This window comes from Rhineura floridana, chromosome 13 (assembly GCF_030035675.1).
Source record: "Rhineura floridana isolate rRhiFlo1 chromosome 13, rRhiFlo1.hap2, whole genome shotgun sequence".
Lineage (NCBI taxonomy): Eukaryota > Metazoa > Chordata > Lepidosauria > Squamata > Rhineuridae > Rhineura > Rhineura floridana.
In genome coordinates this window covers 6498041-6524119 of record NC_084492.1, presented here as the reverse complement: position 1 = coordinate 6524119, position 26079 = coordinate 6498041, and the positions used below count along the sequence as shown (strand labels likewise).

The 26079-nt window shown below is 47.9% G+C and overlaps 2 protein-coding genes across 7 annotated transcripts in view; one reads left to right on the top strand and one right to left on the bottom strand.

Annotated features, from left to right (window-relative positions):
* The window catches only part of LDHD (lactate dehydrogenase D), a 42757-nt gene extending 21105 nt beyond the window's left edge, over nucleotides 1–21652 (top strand). The window contains exons 6-12 of one of the 6 annotated variants that reach the window (XM_061593896.1): nucleotides 703–902; nucleotides 2327–2455; nucleotides 2617–2744; nucleotides 3483–3573; nucleotides 6540–6651; nucleotides 17987–18137; nucleotides 19192–21652. In XM_061593896.1, the coding sequence (XP_061449880.1) occupies nucleotides 703–902; nucleotides 2327–2455; nucleotides 2617–2744; nucleotides 3483–3573; nucleotides 6540–6651; nucleotides 17987–18137; nucleotides 19192–19197 (817 nt within the window). In that variant the 3' untranslated portion in view covers nucleotides 19198–21652. The other 5 variants (XM_061593899.1, XM_061593895.1, XM_061593900.1 and 2 more) reach the window with 5 other exon arrangements.
* ZNRF1 (zinc and ring finger 1) overlaps nucleotides 13200–26079 on the bottom strand; it is a 48862-nt gene continuing 35982 nt past the window's right edge. Inside the window, exons 2-5 of the mRNA XM_061593902.1 lie at nucleotides 22126–22221; nucleotides 16442–16547; nucleotides 16055–16132; nucleotides 13200–14331 (exon numbers count right to left, since the gene is read on the bottom strand). Of these exons, the coding sequence (XP_061449886.1) occupies nucleotides 16075–16132; nucleotides 16442–16547; nucleotides 22126–22221 (260 nt within the window). The 3' untranslated portion in view covers nucleotides 13200–14331; nucleotides 16055–16074. The remainder of the gene's footprint in view (nucleotides 14332–16054; nucleotides 16133–16441; nucleotides 16548–22125; nucleotides 22222–26079) is intronic.

The window sequence follows — 26079 nt, the reverse complement described above, 5'->3', positions numbered from 1 at the left end:
CTCTCTTATCTTTTGCCTTGGACAGCAAAATGTCTTAGGCTGGTGTCCCACAATCATGCATTGGGATCCCACACAAGCTGCATCAGAGAAGTTTGAAAAGTGCTGACTGAGTGTAGGGTAGGGATGGGGTTTGCTGCGTAATTCCGATCCGCTTGTATTCCAAGAGTCCGTCATTCCATCCCGATCTGCCCTTTTTTTGTTCCCACTTCCTTTGGCACGTGCCGATTCGATCTGCTGTTATTTTGGTTACGAAAAAAGATTGCATAATTTTAAATGGAAATGATCACGGTGTTCCAAGTGGTTTATTTTTCCCGTTCATCACACCTACACATGGTTATGAATGCATCAACTTAGATGAAATTACAAAGATAATTACGTAAAATGGGGATTTTTAAAAAAAAAATCTGCCGATCATAGCAGCGGCCGCAAAACGCCTGCCAATTACAGCTGCAGCCCACTGCAAGAAATCAGTGCCAGACCGAAAAGATAGCGGACTGTTGAATTCAGATGGAATCTGGTACAAAGTCCAATTTAGCGGATATTCTCGCCTGTCCTTAGTGCAGAGCAGTAACTGTCCTGAGACTTGCATGACCAGCGCAGCATCTACCACAGTGTAGTTGCTCATGAGTAGAAAGAAGTTTTTGGTTGAAAGCAGGGCGCAGTCTGGCCCCTTGAAACTCACAGGTCGCTTTTTGCCTGCAGGAAAAGTGCTGCTGGCTACCACCTAACGGGGCTCTTTGTAGGCTCAGAAGGGACACTAGGGCTCATCACCCAGGCCACGCTGCGCCTGCACGGCATCCCTGAGGCCACTGTGGCGGCTGTCTGTGCCTTTCCTAGTGTGCAAGCTGCGGTGGACAGCACTGTGCAGGTTCTTCAAGCTGGGATCCCCATTGCCCGCATTGGTGAGCAAGATCACAGGGTTTTCCAGGCGATGGGAGGGGGAGGGCAAAAGAGGAGAATTGCATGGGCCGTAATGATTTCTTTCTGAGTCTGTAAAATAAGACAAGGGTCTCTTGTCTGAATCTTCTCAGCTCAGCTTAATCACATTATCTACATAAGTTAAAAAAAGGACTCCCTCTCTGCTATTGGTTGAATTGAGATGGCATGGAATATTCACAAATGGTCTAACTGCTAAGATGGAAGGCTCAGACATGGAATGCAAAAGTCGGCATAATTGCTATGTCAGGGAAGCAAAAGGACAGCTTGTTGGAAGAGCCTCAGACAGGACACAGGGACAGGAGGAACTAGAGAGGGTTTGGGAAGTGGAAGGAGAGGGAGATTAAAGGAGTGTCATGCCACCTAGGAGAAGGAGGGTTTGTGGGCTGTTGGAGGGATGCTAGGCAGGGAAGGAAATAGTATCATGCCCGTGTCAAAATGACCAGTCAGACCTATGAGTGCAAGTCTTTATTTCCTAACTGAAGGGTGCATACAAACTTACCCTAAAAACTGGCTTTGTTGCAGTGTTTTCTCCCACAGCATGAGTCCCACTTCCACCTAACCTTGCTGTTTAAGAAAAGTCAGACTTATAGTACATACTAGCAAATCCAAAATTAATACTGCTGTCATCTGTGCCTTACCCTCCATAACTCAGGCAAACTACTTGCCTTTACAATGAATGAATACATTCTGCTGATACATTTATTCAAGTAGGTTTACATCCATCTCCCTATGTTGTCCAAAACACACACACACACACACACACACACACCTTTTTTAAAAAAAAAAGTGCAAAAAACTGCTCTGGGATGGAGGTGGTTTTGTAACGTCACAGGAGCAAGCCAGTCAGTGCTGTTCACCAATTGATGCATTGCAAACTGGAAGTTTTTTTTTTAAGCTGAGCTCAGTCATCTGCTTTGAATGCAATGAGTGTGCTGCTTCTTTGGCAACCCATCACTCAAATTGCCTCTGTTTGTATGCACTCTGGTATGACTGCTCCAACTAGCATCTTGTTTCATTGGCGCCCAGCTCAACAGATGGAATGGAAAAACCACCCTGCCTTTTGCAGCCCTGTTTTTGGTTTTGTTTTGACTACATAACACTGAAGAAATCTGCTTCCATTAATTTGCAATCCTATGTGAATCTACTCAGCTCCATTGAGCTCAAAGGGCCTTATTCCTGAGTAAGTGGGTATAGAATTGCCTTCCAACAGTACAGTCTTCACCATGCCTATCCAGAAGTAACTTCTATTAAATTCTGTGGGGCTTGCTCCCAGTTAAGTGAGGTTAGGACTGCAGCCCAAGTGCTCTTGCTTGCTCTGTGTTTTGCATTCTGCTGCTATGATGTCACCTTATATAGTAAGCGCCCCTCTTCCCTTTGCCTGTCCCAGAGTTCCTGGATGATGTTCAGATGGGTGCCTGTAACTGCTACAGCGGCCTGAGTTATGCAGAGCTGCCCACCCTCTTCCTGGAGTTCCACGGCACTGAAAATGGTGTGGATGAGCAGGTGCAAGCAACAGGTAAGTCCTGCACAGGCCAGTTCAGGCCACCAGAGAAGCCTGGAAATGGGGCTAAGGAGGCATATGTTTGGCATGGCAGTGTGGCACCCCACACTCGTGGTAACAGTGGCAACAGCTGTGGCAGTAGTAGGACTCTGACGCAAGGCTGCCTGCTTCCACAGGGGAGATTGTGCAGTCGAACGGTGGCTCAGACTTCATGTGGGCACGGGAACAGGAAGCTTGCAATCAGCTGTGGGCAGCACGGCACAACGCCTTCTATGCTGCCCTGGCCCTCCGCCCTGGCTGGAAGGTGAGTCAGAAGGAGAGACGAGCAAGGTGTGCAGGGTGTCTTAGCGGTTTTTTTAAAAAGGGACCTATTTTACAGTTTGGCTCGCTTGCTTGAGTTACCTAGAATGCTCTCCATTGTGCTTTTCTCCCCCACTGGCTTACCCCGTTCCCTGTTCCAAATTAAGCCTCAGTTCTGTCAAGTTGCAAATTTTATTCAAGTTCCTGAACTCTGTTGACTGTCTACTTTATTGTTAAGTCTGCTTGGATTATTAGGAACAAGTCACTAATGAAATAATTCTCCTGCATTTGCAACAAGGTTAGCGTTTGGTGTAATGTGACCAGCTGCTGTAGTGTGATAAGACCCCCACCCCCGTGTAAACGAGAGGACTGCACTGTTCTTTCAACCTTGGGTCCCCAGATGTTGTTGGACGACGGCTCCCATCAATCCCAAGAAGCTACGCCAATGGCCAAGGATGAGCAGCTTAGACTGATAAAATGGGCTTGAAGGGGATGGATCAGCCTAGCTTTGCTGCAGAGGGCCTCTCCTGGTTCCTTCCAGCTCTCCTGATTGGCTCTCTCACATTCCGCCTCCCCACCAACCAGTTGCCCCCCCCTTATTTGAGCTGGAGTCTTGGTAAGGGAATTCCGTGGCCTTGTGGGTCTTAACAAGGCTCTGAAATGCTAGGAAAGGGAGACTGTTACGCCTTCTCGACAGAGTCTCGCCCATCCCACCCTTTTCCTCCCCCGCCTCCACACTTAGGCCTACTCAACTGACGTCTGTGTTCCAATCTCCCGCCTCCCTGCAATCCTGGTGGAAACGAAGACAGACTTACTGGAGTCGAAGATCACAGGTAGGCAGCCTCTGAGCATGTTGTTTGAAATTGGGAGCAGCTTCGCCATTGTGCGGAGGAGGACCGTAGCTCAGCGGCAGAGCACTTGCTTTGCATGCAGGAGGCCCCAGGTCCAGCCCCTGGTGTTTCCAGGAACAGTTGGGAAAGACCCCTGCCTGAAATCCTGAAGAGACACTGCCAGTCAGTGTAGGCGACACTCGGCTCGAAGGACCAGTGGTCTGACTCAGTATAAGGCAGCTTCCCATGTTGCTGTGCTGTCCAGACACCTCCTCCTCAGGAGCTGGGAGACTTGACTAGCCCCCGGCCCCCAATGCACAGACAAAGCCACTCCTGTCAGATAATGGCTAACTAAAGCATTCATTTTTTGGGATAAAGGAAAGAGACATGCTGATTGCAACATCCCCCCCACTTTCCCAGAAAATGTATTGTGAACCGATAAAATAATAGGTGCTTGACTAATTTTTGACTAAGGCTGCTTGCAAACAAAGGCTTGTTGTGGAATTGATGGTACTTAATGCATGCCCACATGCAGTGGTCATCAAAATGCACACCTGTGCTTTTAAAGCATTAAAGCTGGATTTACTCTTACTGTGGAAAATCAATTAAGTAAAAGTAACTCCTTATAAAATTTGTAGATACTGCTGGTGTGAAAGTCCAGCTTTGGAGGATGGGCGGTTTGTCATGGGTATGGTGACGTTTCAGGGGGTCGTCTCTATCACCACACCAGTAATTCTGCTTGCTCCTCACCTCAGCACAACCTGGCCATTTTGTTTCTGGTGGTCCAAATGATACCAGTGTGCCTATATCTCCCAAGTGCTGCATGTTGGATTTTCAGCAGCCCAGCTCAGAGCCCAGTTTTCTCAAGATCCCAACACGTGTGGGGGGGATTACCTTGAAGACTATATATTCTTTGGGACTCCATCTATCCACCATATAGATATCTTGGGGAAGGCCTCTTTAGCAGAAGAACTTCAGTAAATATCAGTCTTGCACAAGACCTCTGTATTATTATTGTTGTTGTTGTTATTAAACAACAACCACCACCACCACAAACACCACCACCACAACCACCACCACCAACACCACCTCCACAACCACCGCCACTGCCACCAACACCAATGGAAATACATGCCCCCTACCTCCAAGCACAAATCTCAGTTACACCCACCATAAAGCATGATGACTGGTAACATTTGCTCTTGCACTCTTGCTCATTTTTTGAGGTATGCATGCAGAGATAGAGATATACTTGTGCAAATGTGCAGAATGCAAAAAGAGGGCAGGAGAGTAGTTACTGAGAGGAGGGAATAGAACACACAGCATGGAAACATTCCATCAAGGACTTCCCACAGGTGAGGACAGGAAACGGAGATGCACCTAGGAAAAACTGCTCATGTGCCAGTTGCACACACAGAGAAACATCAGAACTGAACAATCCACTTGCAAGACACTGTCACTGTCTGGAAGCAGCCTAAATCACTGACCCACCATCTTAATTTTGTGACACCTTTTTTTTGTGTGTGGGTGTTCCACAGTAATGCCCTGCGCTGGGGCGTTGATCATTAGCAAATATATTGCCAATTAGCAACCTGCTGTTTGGCCACAGCTAAATCTTATTAACTAGTCTTTGAAACAAAGACTGCCCTTGCGATTTGGCACTGCAGTCACCTTGAGATTATAGGTGGGAGACTGGGTGCCCCTCCCTGCCATGCTATGCCCATTTCGCCAGAGAGGTGCTACAGCCCCCACTCCCCAATAACAGCAACACAATGTGTGTATGTGTGGCTTTCCTCTCCATGCTGAAAGAAGAGGAAAGCTTTTCTTAAATTAAACCGGTGGAGTCTGGTGGAGCCGTTAACAGTGAGAATTATGTATGAGCCAGAAAGCCCACAATTCAAATCTCACCTCAGCCGGGAAGCCAGCTGGTGTCCGTGGCAACACCAGTTTCTTGTCGTTTTCAGTTATCTGTATTCAGTAGGGGAGTAATGCTGATCTACTTTACAGGATCACTGGGATAACGTGTAAAGAATGCTTTGAACACTGAAAAAGTGCTGTTTAAATGCCAAGTATCACAAATTACAGCTGGGAACCAGCATGATATAAGTCTTAGAGTATTGGATTTGAATCCTTGCTTACCCTGAAGCTTGCTGGGTGACCCTGGGCCACTCACACTCACTTACCTCATAAGATTGTTGTGATAGCTGTGGTGTGCGTGTGTCACTATCACATACATGCCCCTCTGCTCCTTGGATGAAGGGTTGGCATGGGAACAAACGAAAAACATAAATTACAAGCATAACATTTTGTTTATACCCCCTTTGATTGAAAACTTGTCAAAATTAGCACAAGTCTCTTGATACTCATGGATTAATTCAGAGGCAGGGAAGCCTCTTTAGTTTGAGACCACCTTGTGGGTACCCTTCCATGGGCCACATTCCAGTGGTGGGTGGAGCCAGATGTAAAAGTGGCAGAGCAACAGCTGTGAGTTTTTCCTTTATACAAGAGGCTACATCCCAGCCATGCCAAAGTCGGAGGTCTCTACATCCTCGCATCCAGTCAAAGAAGAGGCATTATCACAGGTCGAGAACATAGTTCAGTCAGGCAAAAACACTCGGGGAGGGTGTGGAGTTGAGTCAGTGAGGGGCATGGCCTGAGAAGGGGCCTAAGGAGAAGGGCATAGTCTGGAGAAAGTCCTGAGGGCGAGATGGAGGAGCCTGGAGAGCCGCATTTGGCACAGGCTTGAGGTGCCCCATTATGGGTTAAATATTTGACCACAATTTGCTTAGTTGCCTAGTCCAGCATTTGCCAACCTGGTGCCCTCCAGATGTTTTGGACTACAACTCTGGCTGGGGCTGATGGAAGCAATAGTCCAAAATATCTCGAGGGTACCAGATTGAGCGAAGCTGGCCTAATCTTCATCAGGCATCATGACAAATGATGAGCTCTTTATTGCTGTCTGTCGGCAGGTCCCATTGTTGGCCATGTGGGTGATGGGAACTTCCACTGTCTCTTGCTTTTTGATCCAGAAGATGCTGAAGAGAGCCAGAGAGTGGTGGACTTTGCCAAACGACTGGCCAGGTAGGGTCTGACTGTGCCCCCTTGACTGAGAATGGTGGTGCTGGGGAGGTACACAGAGGGTAAAGCTGACCAGCCCCTTTCTAAATGGTCCAGGCAAGGTTGAATCAGGCCTGGTTCTTCATTCCAAGGAATCGTGCACTGCGTATGGGAGGGGTGGGGATCCTGTGGCTCTCCAAACGTTTTTTGGACTTCAGCCCCCACCCTGTAGAACCAATAGCCAGGGATAGAATCGTGGAGTTGGAAAGGGCACATAATGCAAGAATCCAACTTAAAGCATACCCAACAGGTGGCTGTCCAGTTGCCTCTTGAATGACTCCAGCGTTGGAGAGCCCACCACCTTCCTAAGTCATTGGTCCCATTGCCGTACCACTCTGACAGTTAGGAGTTTTTTCTGATGTTCATTTGAAATCTGGCTTCTTGTAACTTGAGCCCATTATTCTGATCCTGCACTCTGAGATGATCAAGAAGAGATCCTGGCCGTCCTCTGTGTGGCAACCTTTCAAGTACTTGAAGAGTGCTTTCACATCTCCCCCCAGTCTTCTCCAGGCTAAACATGCCCAGTTCTTCCAGCCTCTCCTCATAGGGCTTTGTTTCCAGTCCCCGATCACCCTCATTGCCCTCCTCTGAACATTCCAGTTTGTCTGTATCCTTCTTAAAGTGTGGTGTCCAGAACTGGACGCAGTACTCAAGATGAGGCCTAACCAGTGAGTACTACTACCAAGGAAATCCAGGGAGAATAAAGTAGCCGTTGGGCCAAAGGCTATAGCAGCAATCATTTTCTCTTATGAGAAGAGTTAAGGATCCCCTACTGCAAGGGAGGGGAATCGTTTTAAGCCTGGGGCCATGTTCTCTCGTGGACAACTTTCTGAGGGCTGCCTGGCTGTGGCCAGAGGCAAAAGTGACTGGACCAAAGGATGTGACTCTTTGTACAGGAGGCAACATTCCAGCTATACAAAAGTTAGATGTTTCTGCACAGTCTCCTCGCCCCTTCTACCTCTCTCCATCCCTCATGCAGGCAAGCAAGAGGTATCATCACAGCTCATGGACACGTTCCAGTCAGCAGGACCCGAGTGCAAGAACACTCTCCCCTCCTGAGGCTTCCGGCAACTGGTTTTCAGAAACATACTGCCTCTTGACTAGGGTGGCAGAGCAAGGAGCTTACATGGAGAGAGATATTTTTTTTCAGAAGTGATCCCTTAACGTGGTGGGGGGAGGCGAACTACAGGGGGAGGCTAAACACGTGGCCCTGCCCTCCCTTTGTATTCCCCTTGTCCCTTCTCATAATGCATGAGAGGAGCAAGAAGCACTGACTGGCAAAGTACTACTGTGGATATACCTACGTTTTGATTCAACTTCTGTGCTTTTTTCTTCCAGACGTGCATTGGCAATGGATGGCACATGCACAGGTGAACATGGCATAGGCCTGGGCAAACGTCAGCTTTTGCGTGAGGAAGTAGGCGAGGTGGCACTGTCCACCATGCAGCAGATCAAGGCGACGCTAGACCCTAAAAACCTCATGAATCCAGGAAAGGTGTTGCTGTGACAGCCTGAGATTGCCTTAAGGCCCCTACAGATGTTTTTTTTTTGGGGGGGGTATTCTGCCACATATCATTGATGCAATAATAGTGCTTTAGTGGTGGATGTATACTGCAATGCTTCCCCAACATTCTTTCATTATTGCCATTGGAAGGGGCACTCTTGCACAATGGCGCAACCAAAGCAGGACACCCCCCCCCCCGAACATCTGTGGTAGAAAAAATGAACAGGATTTCAGCAGGAAGCTACAGGACATGCACTGATTGGAAATGATGCAGCATGTCTGCCCTGAAACAGCTGCAGACGCAAACTGTATTGAACGCAGATACCGTCAGCACAGATCTTGAGAAATGCATAATAAAAAGGACGCCTGGACAGGCCCTCTCAGTGAGGCTCAGCACCTTTTTTCCCATAAAGGCACAAGCTCCCTCTCTGACTGGCAGCAGCTGTTGCAAATGCTATATGCCACGCTTCCTCCCAAAGGGGACTGACATACGTTTTTTGACCCATCTGCATGACAATCTTAAAAATTAAACCAGTTCAACTTCATAACTGTCCATTCTCTCAAGGAATGCTGGGTTGTCTGAAGCTAAAGGGGAGTAGGTATAGCAGACAACCAAGTCTCAGCTTCACTCAGTGCATAGTTAGTCGTCAAGGTTGCGCAAGGGAAGCTTTGACCTTTATATCACTTGGTGATGACCTTTAGTAGGCATGCCCATCGCTGAAGGCATTAGCTTACCTCTGTCTGCATTACATCCCTGCTTTGTTGAGTGGAGCTGAAATAAACCACAGGTGTGCATCTGTGGAACAGCTGGAGCCGCATATATTTATGCAAATGGTATGAAAGCAGGGATAGGAAGTGGTCTCTGAAGAAACAGGCTGCCCTTCCAGTGGGGGAAAAGGCTAATGTACGTCCTTTCTACAGGAACAGGTGGAGTCTTGCAGCACCATAACCAGCAACAAGGCTTTCATCCTAAGAGCCCTTGACTTTACTTTTTACTGCCACCTTTGCTAAAGCCGTTTTGGCAAGAGAAGTAGTTTATACTTCTCATGTTCAAAAGATATAGAGGGTGACTCTTGCATGGTGGGCAGATTTCAGGCTTGTCAGATCTACTTTGTTTTTTAACTAGAGGCCCAAGATCTACCAGTGAGGGCCAGGTGCAAAAGGCATGCCTTTAGCATCAACAACCGGGGGTGCCCCTGAGCACAGTATGAGCCTAGAACTTTGTCTTCAATACCAGTACATTTTTTTCACAAGAGAGTGCACTTCCTGGTTAGCTTTCTTCATTTTAGCAGCTTAATTTAGGTGGGAAAAAGTCATATTGCTGTGGCTATTGTTAAAGAATTGGGAGTCAGAAATCCTGGCTCCAAAACACCCAGGGATCTATCTTCTGCTCCATCATACTTGGAAGCAAAGTTTCAGTTGCATGCCTCCCCCAAATTCCTAGGCCACATTCACACCACACATTTATTCTACTCTTATTCCACTTTAAACAGTTATGGATTCCCCCCCCCCCGAAAAAAAAAATCCTGGGGAGTGTAGTTTGTGAAGGGTGCTGAGAGTTGTTAGGAGACCCCCTATTTGCCTCACAGCTACGGGTGCCAGAGCAGTTTAACAATCTGTTCCTCTTCCCAGGGAACTCTGGGAATGGTAGCTCTCTGAGGGGAATGAGGGAGGGTCTCCTAATAACTCTCAGCACCCTTCACAAAATACACTTCCCAGGAGTCTTTGGGGGAAGCTACGACTGTTTAAATTGGAATAAATACATGGTGTGACCTTGGTCTGTTTCTCTATAACTGTGTGTTTGTCTTTAGACTCTCCTCTTTGGCAATCCTTTGGCCTTTGCTTTTTTGTATTTTGGCAATGCTCTGGGAGAACCTCTGATTAAGGGGCTTCTGAAAATGCTCCTCTGGGCCAGGTCATGCCAGCTGCCGCCACCACCTCCCCATCCTGCCAGATTCATGTAGGATCCCTTCAGCAAGAACAAGCAACAGTAGGGGGAAAGGCCATCAGTGGGGCACGCAGGAGCATTTAGGCTTACCGGCTGCTTTCAACAGCCTTCCCCAACCTATGGGCATGGCCGATGGCCAGGGATGATGGGAGTTGTAGTTCAGCAACAACAGAGTGGGCACCGGGGCTGGGGAAGAGCAGTATAGGGTGTCATGCTTCAAAGAAGCGGTGAGATTGCATTACCTGAACCCAGCACACAGATTGAACCTCTATGGGAAAACCCTCGTAATGAGGACTGGGCCTCCCACAAGCAAGGACCATAGAATCACAGTAGAGTTGGAAGGGGCCTATAAGGCCATCAAGTCCAACCCCCTGCTCAATGCAGGAATCCAAATCGTCTCTCAAAGCCAAGACTTTTCTCTAAGATTAATAATTAGAAGAGACAAGCCCAGGCCGGTGGCCACAGAAGGAAGGAACCCTCAAGAGCCTGATGGGATTGTTGGGGCAGCCCCTGAACCACCTTCCCTAGGGGCTACTTAAGACATGTGTGCCTGTAGGGAAGGCCGAAGGAGCTTGGGCCATCAGTGCTTAAAGAGACCATCAGCCAGCCTAAGACGATTCTGGCACTCCACTGCAGTTAGTAGCTTTAGTATTTTAAAATTGTACACCGACATGGATGCCTTGGCAGAAAGGTGGTATATCGGTGCAGTATATAAACAAACAAATACAGCAGCTGTTTCCTAGTAGGAAACTAGAGAGGTGCATCAGACACATAATTTTTTAGCATGGAGGCTACATCTGTCCCCTTTCTGCTCCCCTGCTGTCTGTGGAGGGGGAAAAGCAGTCCTCTTACCTGGGTCACAAGATGTAGTCCTTTACCTTCATTCCACAGAATCAGGGATGGGGAACCTGGGGCTCCGTAGACACTGTTGGACTATAACTCCCATCATCCCTGACCACTGACCATGCGGGGGGGGGGACAGGTTCCCTATCCCTGCCGTGGGGCTCTTACTAAGAATCCAGCCTGTGGCTGTAACAGCCTTCCCCAACCTGGTTCCCTCTAGAGCAGCCTTTCCCAACTAGTGGGCCACCAGGTGTTGTTGGACCACAACTCCCATCACCTCAGCCAGCATTGCCAATGGTCAGGAAAGATGGGAATTGTGGTCCAACAACATCTGGTGGCCCACTAGCTGGGAAGGGCTGCTCTAGAGATTTTGGCCTGCAACTCCAATCAGCCCTGCCAGCGTGAGGTTTGTGCCCAATAGGATGAAAACAGCCCGTCCTTCTTCCATGGTTATTTGTTATCAGTGAGTTGCCACAGGAGACAAGATGCCGCCACTTCTAGGAAAAGGCACTTAATTGTCAGTGTTCACTTGACGTGTGATACAGATACACAGTTGTAAGCGCAGATGTGCATAGGCGGCAATTCTGGGCAGAAAAGCCTAAAGACTGTGGTACTAATTGCACAGAAAAGCTTCCCGAGATTCTCAGCTATAACTTAAAAAGATGTGCAACTTTCTGGCCCTTATGGTTGCAAATGCCAGCTTGAAGGTGTGAAGATGACATTACTGAATCTTGAAAGCCAGAGAGGCAAGGAGGGAATTCATTGCCCCATACATCCTTTTACTCTCCTTTCCCAATAAGCAGCAGCACCTTTAGCTATACGGAAGACTTCGAAATTAGTACAAATATTTGCAGGCTATGACACCCAGTTTTTCCTTTTTTAAAAAACACACCACACAGCCCCAATTAGGGGAAGCGTAGGCCTGAGTTGTTCTACCATGACAGCAGCTGCACCAATTGGGTGAAGAGGCAGCATCACTGGACATCACAAGACTGCAGCCAAAGAATTGGTTGGTTGATTTTTTTTAGAAAAACCAGCCCTTCCTTCAGGTCGCCATCCCATGATGGACAGCGATGGCAAACGCCACAACAAGACCCATGCCCCTTGGCTCCTTTCTACCAATAATGCATGGCCCTTCCTGTCTCTAGGCCACGTGTCATCTAAGCTTTATAGCTAAGTCAAAAATGCTTTGCTCCACTTCCCTAAGCAGCCCTGCCTCTTGAGCAGCTTCCCTAAACACTTTCTACCAGCCACCATCCCTGGCAAGTTGGCCTTCCAACTCTTAAGCACGATGATGCTTCAGAGCGTCCTCTCTACTTAGTCTCCATTTCCCTCTATTGTCTCCCTGCTTCCCTTTTCCTCAAATCTCTTTATCACTAAACTTCCCCTTCAGGCTCCTTTTCAGTGCACTGTCCACCCTGTGTCCCTTTCTTTTGGTTTTCATGCCCTGAGCTCTTCGTCTCTTAAGACTTTCTATGTCAGGGAGACATCTCTTCCCACTCCTCACCCATCCCATGTGAGATTTTCATCTCAGCTGAACTAACAACTTACCCTTTCCTCAAGGAAGGTGGACTGCAAACTACTTTGCTCTCAGCTGAACATTTCATAGCATCATAGCAATTCAGCCAATCAGTGGCATAAACTTCAGTGTCACAGACAACGTATACAGGCTGGGGCATACCTTTCAGAATATACACTGACCCAGTTTGCACACAAAGCTAGGCCAAACCATGGTTTAGGGGTAGAGAGTGGATGTGCGGGTTCCCAGAGTGAAGATCACAGCTGCAGTGTTCCTTCCTGAGTCTTGTGGCTGCTGTGCTACCTGGGGCTAAGCCATGGTTTGGCTTAGCATTACGTCTGAACCTGGGATTGTAGTTGTTTTGCTCTGCGGCTTAGCTCTGGGTAGTGTGGCAGCAATAGGGCTATGGCGATGAGCACAGTGGTTGCGATCTCTGCCCTGGGAACCTGCATGTTTGCTTGTTCGCACTAAGCTAAGGTTACAAGCAAACTGGGCCACTGTTTCATTCACATCCCTTGTGAAGTTCTTACGTCCAACAGATTGTTTTGCTGTCTGGCTAGTCATAAGAGGGATGCCTTATCTTGTGGCAGCGCTTCTGGGTTGAAAAACACACGCCAACAGTTGCAGACGCAGAGCTGGTAAAGTACACACCCATTACCCGGCCCCAAACCCTGACACAACTAAGAGTACAACTGAAATAAAATAACAGTGACTATTTTATTGAACATTATTTAATACCATATCAAAACACCTTGACTAATAGGGGAAGCTTCCCTTCCCAAGCTTTGAATATTTTTTTTTGTAATTTGTAATTTTTATATTTTTACTATATAAATACAGATACCTTTCCTGCTGGATGGAGGTCACCGGGGCAGGGGCTTCTCTTATGGCTGAGGCGGTTTCCGCTTCGTGCTCAAATGTGGACTGGGAGCGGGAGAGGAGTGTGTTGTGTGTGCGTGCGTGCGTGTGTTTTAAGAAAAGACGCTGTTTATTTTCCACACAGGGCTGAGAAAGGTTCAGGCATCTTAGCAGGACACTTGTGAATGGCGACAGCCCTTCAGAATGCCCCTGAAGCTGCCCCAGAGTCAGGAGTTCAAACCAAGACTTGCTTAGAGGAAGGCAGGAAGGAAGGCAGGAACAACCAGGGGACTTTTGGCAATGAAGTGGGGTGTCCCTAGGCAAGGCAGGCAGGGGTGGGGGGAGAAGAGAAAGGTGTCTTGGGAAATCTGGCTCCTCAACTGCCAGAGCGGCTCTAGCTGGGAGCCCAAGAAGATGCAGTCTTGTAAACATCACCAGGAACACACATCAGTTGACACGAAATGGCTGTTTTGTAAACACTTGAAAGACAAACCTACAACGCCTTCAAAAATGGGACAGAAAATGCCCTTTCCTCCGCAGGATGTGGGTGGGGCAGGCGTGGGGAGAAGAGGCGTTTCCTCTTCCTGTTCCAAGGGGAAAAAAGGAGAATGGGTGGGGTGGGAAATCATCTTGTCAGTGCAAAAGTGTGACCCACATATGGCAGGAGGGTCGAGTCCTTGTTGAATGGCGGTGACTCTCTCATGCTCCGTTTGGCTAGTGGCCAGGTCTGGCCCAAACATCATGGCGCCATTGGGCGATGGCTGCCAACTCTGGCACCGGGCACCCCTCTTGTCCCTGGGTCAGTGGTTGCCGAGGTATAGCCCTGCAACGACAGCAGCTTCTCTTGGGGGTCTTGTCTGCCCTTTTAAGTCGAGAAGTTAATACAAGCCCCTCACCCCCAGTGTCATCCCAGTGGGTTCCAGAGCTTGCTTGGAGGAGGTTGGGGGTGGGAAAGATGAGTGGTGAGATGACCTGTCAAGAGAAGAGCAGATTAGTGGCTACCACATACACAGAGAGGTCTGCCCAGGTTCATAAGACTACTAGCACTACCACTGTCCTACTACAAATCTACAGCCTGCATCAAACCACTGAAATGGTGTTCAAGATAAAAACAGAACAAAACATGAACGCAAGTTCTAGAAACAATAAAATCAATTCAACAAACTCTTAAAAAAGCAGTAAAGCCATCCACACAAATTCCAAAAACAACAGAACAATTTCATTGGCTACTAGATAAAGCAGCAAATTCCCTCAAGAAGCAAATTGGTGGATTAAACGGGGTGGGGTGGGGGGAGGACAGCCTCAGGCCCCACATGTGACCCAGCAGGCCTCTATCTGGCCTCAGGCCTCTCCGCAGGCCGTTTCCCATCTCCTCAGTCCTCTGTGCCCTCCACAAGTGCTTTTTGCATGGCTGGAATATGCCCTCTGATAATTTACGCCTCTTTGCTTGCCTAGGTGGAGAGGTTTGTATGTAGAAACAAACACTGAAGTTTGTGTAGCTGGAATGCAGCACGCCATACAAATCAGTCACATCCCACGATAAACACCTGTCTCGAAGTACTCACTAATCTCTTTTCTGTGCCTGATTATACAACACTGAAATGTGTGATTATACACAAAGTAATCTGGGAAAATTCCAGGAAACAGTTATCATGCGGCAAAGCCCTCTGGTAAAATTTGGTGGGCCACCTTAAGTGGTAGACAGTACTGTACACCACAATGATAACCCATCAATGAAACACTGCACATACCTGTTTGCTTGCTGTACATCAGTATTAACACTTCTCTCCCCCCCCCCCAAATTAATGAAAATTGTACTTTTAGAAATTATTCTGAAAAGCGTTCACTTAGCTACAGGTATATGAAGTCTTGCTATTTTGTTAACTGCAGTACAGGCTGACTTAGCTATTGAATGACTTGCTGATGACATTCCTTCAAGGTCAGTAGTTTTCCCATGATCCACATCTTAGTACAGAAATAAGCCCAAGTATTAGCACTTTTGAGAACCAGTGTGGTGTAGTGGTTAGTGTTGGACTACGACCTGGGAGACCAGGGTTCGAATCTCCACACAGCCATGAAGCTCACTGGGTGACCTTGGGCCAGTCACTGCCTCTCAGCCTCAGAGGAAGGCAATGGTAAACCACCTCTGAATACCGCTTATCATGAAAACCCTATTCGTAGGGTCGCCATAAATCGAGATCGACTTGAAGGCAGTCCATTAGCACATTTAGGCTGCAATCCAGTACACACTTACCTGGAAGTAAGTCCCACTGAACCCAATGAAGCTTACTTCTGAGTAAACCAGTATGCAGCCTTAAGCAAATCTAAACCACTGCATTTGTTAGAGCTTGCAACTCAAGTAGACAAGTCAAATTCACACACTACAAAGCTATCGGAATATTGGGCTTTCTGTTTGTTAAGTATTGACATCTGTTTCAGTTTCTGTAGGTATAATATCTTTTGATTGTTTTTAGATTCATCTATTTGATAAATGATGATTCACAAGTTAATTTTTCATCTTTGAAACATTGTGCTTGATAAAACTTTTCTTATATAGTATTATTGGTCTGTTGTCTTGTACCGGCTTATGTTTTTCATAAATGCTCCATGTTAAACCATATTAATAAATTAATGAGGGTGGGCAAGGAGGTGGGGCGGCGTGGAGGGAACAGAGAATGTTTTAAGGCAGCCTCACCTTGCAAAGCATTGCCAGGGTCAATCTGAAGGGTGTTCTGGGCAGGATCTGTTCACTTCAAACCAGGAATCTATACAGCTGCAGAAGAGAAACTGGGTGTCAGAGAAAGATCCCTCAGAATAGCTGGTGCAGGGCCCTATACAAGGCTAAGTCCCTGCCCTAACCCCACAAGGAGGGCTGGGATGAGGAATAGTGTTGCCACACTTGCCCAGCAGAAAGGGGCCTGAAGGGGAAGGAGCACCTGGAAGAAGTGACCTGTGGCCCGTATGGAGGTGCTTGGCCATTTTAGGGAGCCCTGTGCAAGCCAAGCCAGTTTTAGGAAGCCCCACTGCCCCACACTGGAACTTCCCAGAGAGGGTGCTGAACAAGGCCTTCTTCATACTCTACCTCTTGTGGTAAATGCACAGGCAGGGAAGCCGGGCTATCGTGTCCCCCTGCAGGAGTTCCTCCAGGCAGATGACACATTCGCCTGCATCCTTTGTTAGGACATCATCTGCAGAGAGGAATGAGGGAGAGAGAAGGCAGACAAGCGATGAGGAGTGGGCAGAAATGGGTGCCTGCCCACCCCCGTGCCACCTTGGCAACATTCCACCCTCGAAAGGGGGATCAAGGCCCGTAACACAGAGAAGACAGACTACCTCGCTTCTGGGTTTGCCCAAGGTCCAATTGCTATAAACCCCTCCCCCTCTCCCCACCCAACCGTGGCCTTGCAGAGAGGTCTTCCCCTACAAGCAGGGCTGACTCAGAAACGAGCCCCACTGCAGAACTGTAGCTATCTTAAGTCTAACGGGCCATTTTGTAAAGAGCCACTTGCTTGTTCCATTTGTGCACATAAGAATCATCTCTGAGCAGAAGGGCTTTATAGAAGTTGATTTCCTCTCTCTGTTAGGCTACAAAATGATTAACGTTAGCAGTTGTAGGTAAGTAGGCTTGGAACACTTGTTGACTTCTTTGTATGGCAGAACTTGAACGTGAGAGCTGACAAATTTGTTCCTAAGCCCGCTACTGAAGAGTGGCTCTTCCAAAAAGACATCATGTGGAAATATCTGGAGACTTGGGACAATCATCATTTATTCACAAGTCTTCACTGTTATCGGCTGTTATTCTAAACTCTGTAATTATTGCCTGTTTACATTCCTTTTCAAGTGCATTGCAGAGCAGATTAAGGCAGATCAAATCAGTGTCTTCCCCCCTGCTGCTTACAATCAATACCTCATTCCCCCCCAATGCTTTCTGTCTGCCAGTTACAATCAACACTTCATTGACATCAGTGAAAGGAAATACACATTTCAAGAGCTCACATAGAACGTAATTGATAAAATTAACACACTATCAATGATTTCAAAGTGAATTAAAAAAAAGAATCAGAAAATAAGAATGAATCTGAAACCAGGCGTGGAGAGATGCTACTTCAAAATTCTCTCTGCAAAGGTAACAGAAAATCAGAAATAATAATTAATCTGATGGCAAATCTGATTAATGCAGAAATGGAGCCCATCGCTAATCTAGACTACAGGGAAGGTTCATATGATGGACCACAAACACTTCCTCAGAATTGACACTTCAACACAAAGAAAGTATGTTTCGGAGTCTTTATTACTCCATTACTAGTCTCATGGAGCAGTATGGCTTGTGCTGCGAGAAGCAACCTTCCTTGAACAAAGGAGAATGGAGCTCAGACCAAGAACGGTGTGCCTCTCAAGACACCGCTCTGGACTTTGCTGAGATCCAGGGAGAGTGCATTTAAGTTCATAAAAAGAGAAAAGGGAATAAACCATTCGCTATCTATAAAACAAAGGCATCCAAACCAGAGGAAGTCACAGGCTAGTGTTAGAGGAAAACTCACATTTTCACACTGCTTATTATTATTGTTATTAATAACATTATTACTGCAATATTTTCATACTGCATATTATTATTATTTGACTCCAGAATGATCATCATTTGGCTCCAGAATCGTACTCAAAGAGTGCTGATCAATGGTTCCTTCTCAAACTGGGCGGAAGTAACGAGTGGGGTACCACAGGGCTCGGTCCTGGGCCCAGTGCTCTTCAACATTTTTATTGACGACTTGGATGAGGAGGTACAGAGCATGCTTATCAAATATGCAGATGATACAAAATGGGGGGGGCATAGCTAATACCGTGGAAGACAGAACCAAAATGCAAAGGGACCTTGATAGGCTGGAGCATTGGGCTGAAAACAACAGAATGAAATTCAACAGGGATAAATGCAAAGTTCTCTACACTTAGGAAAAAGAAACCAAATGCACAGTTATAAGATGGGGGATACTTGGCTCAGCAATACGACATGTGAGAAGGATCTTGGAATTGTCATTGATCACAAGCTGAATATGAGCCAACAGTGTGATGGGACTGCAAAAAGCCAAATGCTATTTTAGGCTGCATTAGCAGAAGTATAGTTTCCAAATTGCGTGAAGTATTCGTTCCCCTCTATTCAGCACTGGTTAGGCCTCATCTTGAATACTGCATCCAGTTCTGGTCTCCGCACTTCAAGAAGGATGCAGACAAACTGGAACAGTTTCAGAGGAGGGCAACAAGGATGATCAGGGGACGGGAAACAAAATCTTATGAGGAGGGACTGAAAGAACTGGGCATGTTTAGTCTGGAGAAGACTGAGGGGAGATATGATAGCACTCTTCAAGTATATGAAAGGTTGTCACACAGAGAAGGGCCAGGATCTCTTCTCGATCGTCCCAGAGTGCAGGACACGGAATAATGGGCTCAAGTTGCAGGAAGCCAGATTTCGACTGGACATCAGGAAAAACTTCCTAACTGTTAGAGCCATACGACAATGGAACCAATTACCTAGAGAGGTAGTGGGCTCTCCGACACTGGAGGCCTTCAAGAGGCAGCTGGAGAGCCATCTGTCGGGAATGCTTTGATTTGGATTCCTGCATTGAGCAGGGGGTTGGACTTGATGGCCTTATAGGCCCTTCTAACTCTACTATTCTATGATCCTATGATGATGATGATTGAAGCTTATCAGTTGCTTCACACAAGAGTCTCAAAATGACTTAGAAATAGTAAAATACAAAAAAACCCCTGTAAATAATTAAAAGCAAAGCACAATATAAGGTTATCAAATTATAACCATTCCTCTATCCCCTAATATAGGTCTAATCACCACTGACGGCCTCCGAAAGAGGAGTGGATACCATCAATTGCTTCAATGAACACTCAAATGCCTGGAAAATGTCTTTGCCTTCTTGCAAAAAGATGTAATTGTTGGTGCCAGGGCTGTGGAGTTGGTACGCCAAACCTTCGACTCCGACTCTATTTTTCTACTGTCTGACTCCGACTCCACCCAAAATTGCTTCAGACTCCACAATTCCAACTCCGACTCCACAGCCCTGGAAAGCACTGTAAGTGTAATTTTAAATTGGAAGCTCTCATAGGAGCATTTTTATCGCTGCCTGAATATGCGCTGATCTTGGCATCATAGCATTTGTCTTCATCTGGGTCCTGTGTCATACACTGACACACAAAATGTTTTCCATCTTGAGTTATGGTGAAATGCTCAACTACAGCTGACTTCATGGGAAGCTTCTCTGACATTGTGAATTTATATTTTAAAATTTTGTCAATCAAAATTTATTTTGAAGCCAGAGTCGGAACATTTGTACCGACTCTGACTCCACCCAAAATTGCTTCCGACTCCACAACTCCGACTCCACAGCCCTGGTTGGTGCCAGGCAAGCCTCCCTCGGAGAACATTCCACGGACCGCACTACTGAAAAGGCCTCTTCCCTCCTTACCACCCTCTGGACAACTTATTACATAATGAAGTAGCACTGTCTGGAAATTGGATTGATGCAGTTCAGATATCATGCCAAACCACAGCGAAGGAAGCCCAAGTATAGCTTAGTGCGATGTCTGAATTGACACACCAAGGAATGAATGGCCTGGCAAATTGGAATAAAAACCACAGTCTGAAATGGTGGGGGGTATGCAAGTCATAGGATGGCATGCAATGTTAGTTCTACTCTGAGTAGATCCAACTGAAATTAATGAATGTGGCTAACTTAGGTCCATTGCTTTACTCTGACAGTAGAACTTAGTTGAATACAACCCACAGTTTTACCTGCATTAGTTACAGCTGTCACTCTGCTTCTCCCACTAGATAAACAGGCAAAGGATCCAGACCATTGCCACAAATTTGGCAAAAATTACTGTCTTAAAACATTAAGCAATAGCTTTTGATTTTCTTTTTATATGCAGAGTTTGCATACTAAAAAAACCCAAAATGTCTTCTGCATTAAGGATATCAGACACACCTTTTCTGCCACTGCGTGAGTTAAGTGTGCATAAACCTCCTAATGTAATTCTTTAGTGGGCTGGAAGCCAGTGAACTGACTCAGTGTACAGCCCTGACAAACAGTGCAATATCCTCTATAGCACCCTTCGAACACGGGCCAAAAAGGTTGCTAGGCTGATCACGGGAGGCCCCGGAGGAAACCAGCTCAAGAAGGAAGCCAGCATCCCACTTGCCTAACGCCTGAAGGCAATTGTGTGAAAACCCTCCTTTGGTTCACAGCTCCAAAAACAGGCCACACAGGTGATGGTGACTCTGCATGGGGAGGGGGTGCGCTGGAGGAGTTGCTAAGCACGGGGGCTATTTTCACAGATCCCCTTCCACTCCCCTATGCTGCTGCCTGACCTGACACAACCCTGTGTATGAGCATGTTGGGTGCCAGCCAAAAGCGCGGGGGAGAGAAGGCAGGGGATCCTCATAGTGGGGAAGGAGGCAGGCACCGCCATTTGAATTCCATCTTCCAGTACCTCTGCACGAGGTGCATCATCTCTGGCTGTGCTCTGTTTGGCAGGCAGAGGAATTTCTGGGGAGAGGTGGAACTGCCTTTGTGATCGCAGGCTACAGAAGGCCCAGCTGTAATGCAGAACGGCCGGCTGTCTGGCCCCTCCTCCTGACCTGATTTCCATCTCACAGCCTCAGGAGCTGCCTGGCGCCATCTCTGCCAGCACAGCCTGGGCGGATTCCATGCCACATCAGGGATGCTCTGGGACTAATGCAGCCTGGCACCGACAGCTGAAGCAGGTGCCAGTTAAGCCATTGGGCCCCTTGTTGCTGGGCAGGCCCACTCACTCCTGGGGAGGGGGGGAGTGCAGAGAAAGCAGTCAGCCTTTTGCCAGGCTCGCTCCAGCTCAGCAACTGCAACAGCACAGAGGCAAAGCCAGCACTGTCCTCCGGGTGACAAGCAGAAGGCAGGTGGCCACTGGCTCTGGGCAGGAGGCTAAAGAAATCACATGTATGTGGCTCTTTGTCTATACCAACCATGCACATCCACCCCACCCCCAGTGCTAGACTCTGGTTGCATGTGGCAGGCAGTAGGTGTTTTCTCCCTCCAATGAGCTCACAATCCACACCATCTAAGAATAGAATCTGGCATCTGATGCAGGAAAGTCTTCTGCTGAAAAATGAAGTGCTCCTGGTCCTTATGGCTGCAGAGGTAATTCAGAAGTATTTAAGCAGGCGTGGGGAAATCCCTGAAGCTCCATTTGCCTCCATTTGTGTAAGCATATTGCATAAAACTGGCTTAGTAAATTGATTTTTTATTTCTTCAGATGGTTCTTTTTGGTACAGAAAATCATTTCATTTCTATGGTGCAGTAGCGGAAAGAGCCCTGAGGAGACCCAAGCAAAGCTGAGCCAGGGAGAAGACGACCCAGGGCAGCACCAGCACATTGTGGGCCTGCTTCCATCAGGTGTGGGGAACCCAGTGCCCTCCAGACGTTGTTGGACTACAACTCCCATCACTGGCCATGCTGGCTGGAGCTGGTGGGAGCTGCATTCCCAGCAACGTCTGGTTCTCCAGCCTTGGCTTACATAAAAGACCAGGACAACGGGGAGCGGACTGGGAACCTAAGCTGGCCACCAGCCCTGCAGCTGGAGCTCACACGTCCCTGCAGCGTCCCAAGTGTTGCTCCTCCTCCCTTCCAGCCCTTCCCAGCATTCCCCATCCTGCCTGACAGAGGCCCTGATAGACCGGACTCTTACAGCTGGAAATGGCCTCTTGGAAGAAGTCCCACTTACCGTTGTACGAGAGGCGGGGCTTGCTCAGACACATGATAAAGTGCATTTCCATTTCATCGGAAGCCACGGATTTGGAACAAATGGGGCACTTGAAACCTAGAAAGGAGCAAAGGAGAAGGACGTATGAGTGAGAGAGGCATGCCTACTCTGACTCCATCTAGGGATATCGGGACCTGCCTTAAACCGAGTCAGACCACAGGCACTGGCAGCTGATGGCTCCATGTCAGTGGGGCAGTACAATCCACTCAATGTTTTAGTCCCAACATTCAAGGAGCTGTCCAAGGTGCTGAGCCTTGGACAGCTTCCTGGGAGTTTGGAAAAGGAGTTGTCCAAGGTGCAAAGCTACAGATAGCTCCTTGAAAGTTCAGACTAAAACCTGGAGCGGATTCCACTACCCCACTGACATGCAGCCACCAGCCGCCACTGACCATCGGTCCTATCTAGCTCAGTACTGTTGACACTAACTGGCACCGGCTTCTCCAGGGTCTCAAATGGAGACGTTCCCAGCCATACTTGGCGGTTTGAGAGGCTGAACCCCAGACCGTCTGCATGCAAAGCTGATACTCTGCCACTGAGTTATGGCCCTCCCTTCTGACACCAAAGGTCCCCAACCTTTTTAGACTTTGAGGGGGAGAAGGCACATTTTGGACATCTAAGAAACCATTGTGGGCATCAAAAATACACATTTCACAGAAGAAGTGGTGATGCTCAGGAATCTTCCACTACCGTCCAAAAACATGCAAAATCTTTACATCCCCCCAAAACAAGCAACATACAGACCCCCCCCAAAGCAGGCACCCTGCAAAACCAGGCAGATCCTCCCCCAACCAAACAACAAAAAAGCCAATTAAAAATAATAAATGGGGAAGGGCGGGAAGCCTTTAGAGGTATTACATGATGCACACAGGCACCACGCTGGGGACCCCAATCTACGCAGTGGCCTTTCTGTAGAGCAGGCATGGAGAACCTTTGGCCCTCCAGATGCTGTTGGAAAGACAACTCCCATTATCCCAGGCCACTGGCCATGCTTGCTGGGGCTGATGGGAGTTGTAGTTCAGCAACACCTGGAAGGTCAAAGGTTCCGCACACCTGCTGTATAGAGGAAGCAGGCATGGGAACAGGCTATGTTGCGTTTCATACTGTAGACTGCTTGGGAGCAGGGACCTCCCCTATCTTGCAACACTGTAAAGTGATTGTACATTTATTTATTTATTTATTTATTTTATTTAATTTATATACTGCCCTAAGCCCGAAGGCTCTCTGGACGGTGTACATAAAAATAAAAACAAGTACAATATATAAATACAATAAGTACAATGAATCAAAAACCAAAAACAGACAAACAATACAAGAACCAAACAACGTCAAAAATACAAAATAATGCTAAAATACTATAAAATACACTTTAAAATGCCTGGGAGTATAAAAAGGTTTTCACCTGGCGCCGAAAAGATAGCAGCGTCGGCGCCAGGCGCACCTCATCAAAGAGACCATTCCATAGTTTGGGAGCCACAACTGAAAAGGCCCTATTTCTAGTCACCACCCTCCGAGCTTCTCGATGAGATGGAACTCGGAGGAGGGCCTTAGATGTTGAGCGCAGTGTACGGGTAGTTTCATATTGGGAGAGGCGCTCCACCAGGTATTGCGGTCCCATGCCGTGTAAGGCTTTATAGGTCAAAACCAGCACTTTGAACTTAGCCCGGAAACAAATAGGAAGCCAGTGCAGATGGGCCAGAACAGGTGTTATATGAGCGGACCTCACTGTCCAGATATGGACGTAGCTGGGCTACCAATCGAAGATGGTAAAAAGCATTCCGTGCCACTGAGGCTACCTGAGCCTCAAGAGACAGGGAAGAGTCGAGGAGAACTCCCAAGCTACAAACCTGTTCTTTCAAGGGGAGTGTAACCCCGTCCAGAACAGGGTGAACATCCACCATCTGGGCAGAGAAGGCACTCACTAACAGCGTCTCGGTCTTGTCTGGATAAAGCTTCAGTCTGTTAGCTCCCATCCAATCCATTATCGCGGTCAGGCAACAGTTTAGTATGTTAACAGCCTCACCTGAGGAAGATGAAAAGGAGAAATAGAATTGCGTGTCATCAGCGTACTGGTGACAACGCACTCCAAAACTCCTGATGACCGCACCCAGTGGCTTCATATAGATGTTGAAAAGCATGGGGGACAGTACCGATCCCTGTGGGACTCCACAATGGAGAGTCCAGGGTGTCGAGCAGTGTTCCCCAAGCACTACCTTCTGTTGACGACCCACCAAGTAGGAGCGGAGCCACTGCCAAGCAATACCCCCAACTCCCAACTCCGTGAGCCTTCCCAGAAGGATACCATGGTCGATGGTATCAAAAGCAGCTGAGAGATCAAGGAGAATCAACAGGGTCACACTCCCCCTGTCCCTCTCCCGACAAAGGTCATCATACAGGGCGACCAAGGCTGTTTCGGTACCAAACCCAGGCCTAAAACCGGATTGAAACGGATTGAGATAATCAGTGTCATCCAAGAGACCCTGGAGCTGGCCGGCCACCACCCGTTCCAGAACCTTGCCCAGGAACGGAACATTCGCCACAGGTCTATAATTGTTCAAGTTATCTGGGTCCAAGGAGGGTTTTTTCAGGAGCGGTCTCACCACCGCCGCTTTTAGGCAGTCAGGGACCACTCCCTCTCGCAAAGAGGCATTGATTACCTCCTTGGCCCAGCCGGCGGTTCCGGTCCTGCCAGCTTTCACCAGCCAAGAGGGGCAAGGATCCAGCACAGACGTGGTCGCACGCACCAGTCCAAGAATCTTGTCAACATCCTCAAGCTGCACCAACTGAAACTCATCCAATAAAAGAGGACAAGACCGTAATCTGGATGCTTCATTGGATCCAACTGCTATAATATTGGAATCTAAGTCCCGACGAATGCAGGCGATCTTATTTTGGAAGTGTCCAGCGAACTCATCACAGCGGGCTACAGATGAGTCTATAGTATCCCGAGGGTCAAGATGTAAAAGCCCTCGTACAGTTTTGAAAAGCTCCGCTGGGCGGGAGAGTGATGCCTTAATACTGACAGCAAAATATCTCTTTTTTGCTGCCCTCACCGCTGCTGTATATCGCTTAGAGCAGGCACTTACCAAGGCATAATTGCATTTGTCGGGAGTCCGCCTCCATCTGCACTCAAGCCTCCTCCTCTCTTGCTTCATTGCTCTCAGCTCCGAGGTATACCATGGGGCTGTATGAGCTCTACATAGGAGGGGGCGCATGGGAGCGATTGTGTCAACCGCCCGGGTCATCTCCGTATTCCACAGTTCAACCAGGGCTTCAACAGGAGCGCCAGTCTTCTCAGTCGGAAAATCCCCTAGAGCCCTTTGGAAACCCTCAGGATCCATTAGTCTCCGGGGGCGGACCAATTTAATAGGTCCCCCACCCTTGCAGAGGGAAAGGGTCGCCGTAAGCCTAAACCTCAGCAAGCGGTGATCTGTCCATGACAATGGGGTAGATGAAAAACCCCCAACCTCCAGATCACCATCTCCCTGTCCAGTGGCGAAGATCAAATCAAGGGTATGTCCCGACACATGTGTCGGGCCAGTAACAAACTGAGACAGCCCCATGGTTGTCATGGACGCCATGAAGTCCTGAGCCGCCCCAGATAAAGCAGTCTCGGCATGAACGTTGAAGTCCCCCAGTACCAACAGTCTAGGGGACTGCAACAGTACCTCCGAGACTAACTCTGTCAGCTCAGTTAGGGAATTTGTTGAGCAGCAGGGCGGGCGGTACACCAACAAAATTCCCAACCTGTCTCTCTGGCCCAGCGCAAGGTGGAGACACTCCAAACCAGTCGTCACCTGTACAGGGTGCTTGGTGAGTGAGAAAGAACTCCTATAGACCACAGCAACCCCACCTCCCCGACCTTCGGCTCTACCATAATGCTGAACCGTATACCCAGGTGGGCAAAGCTGGGAAAGG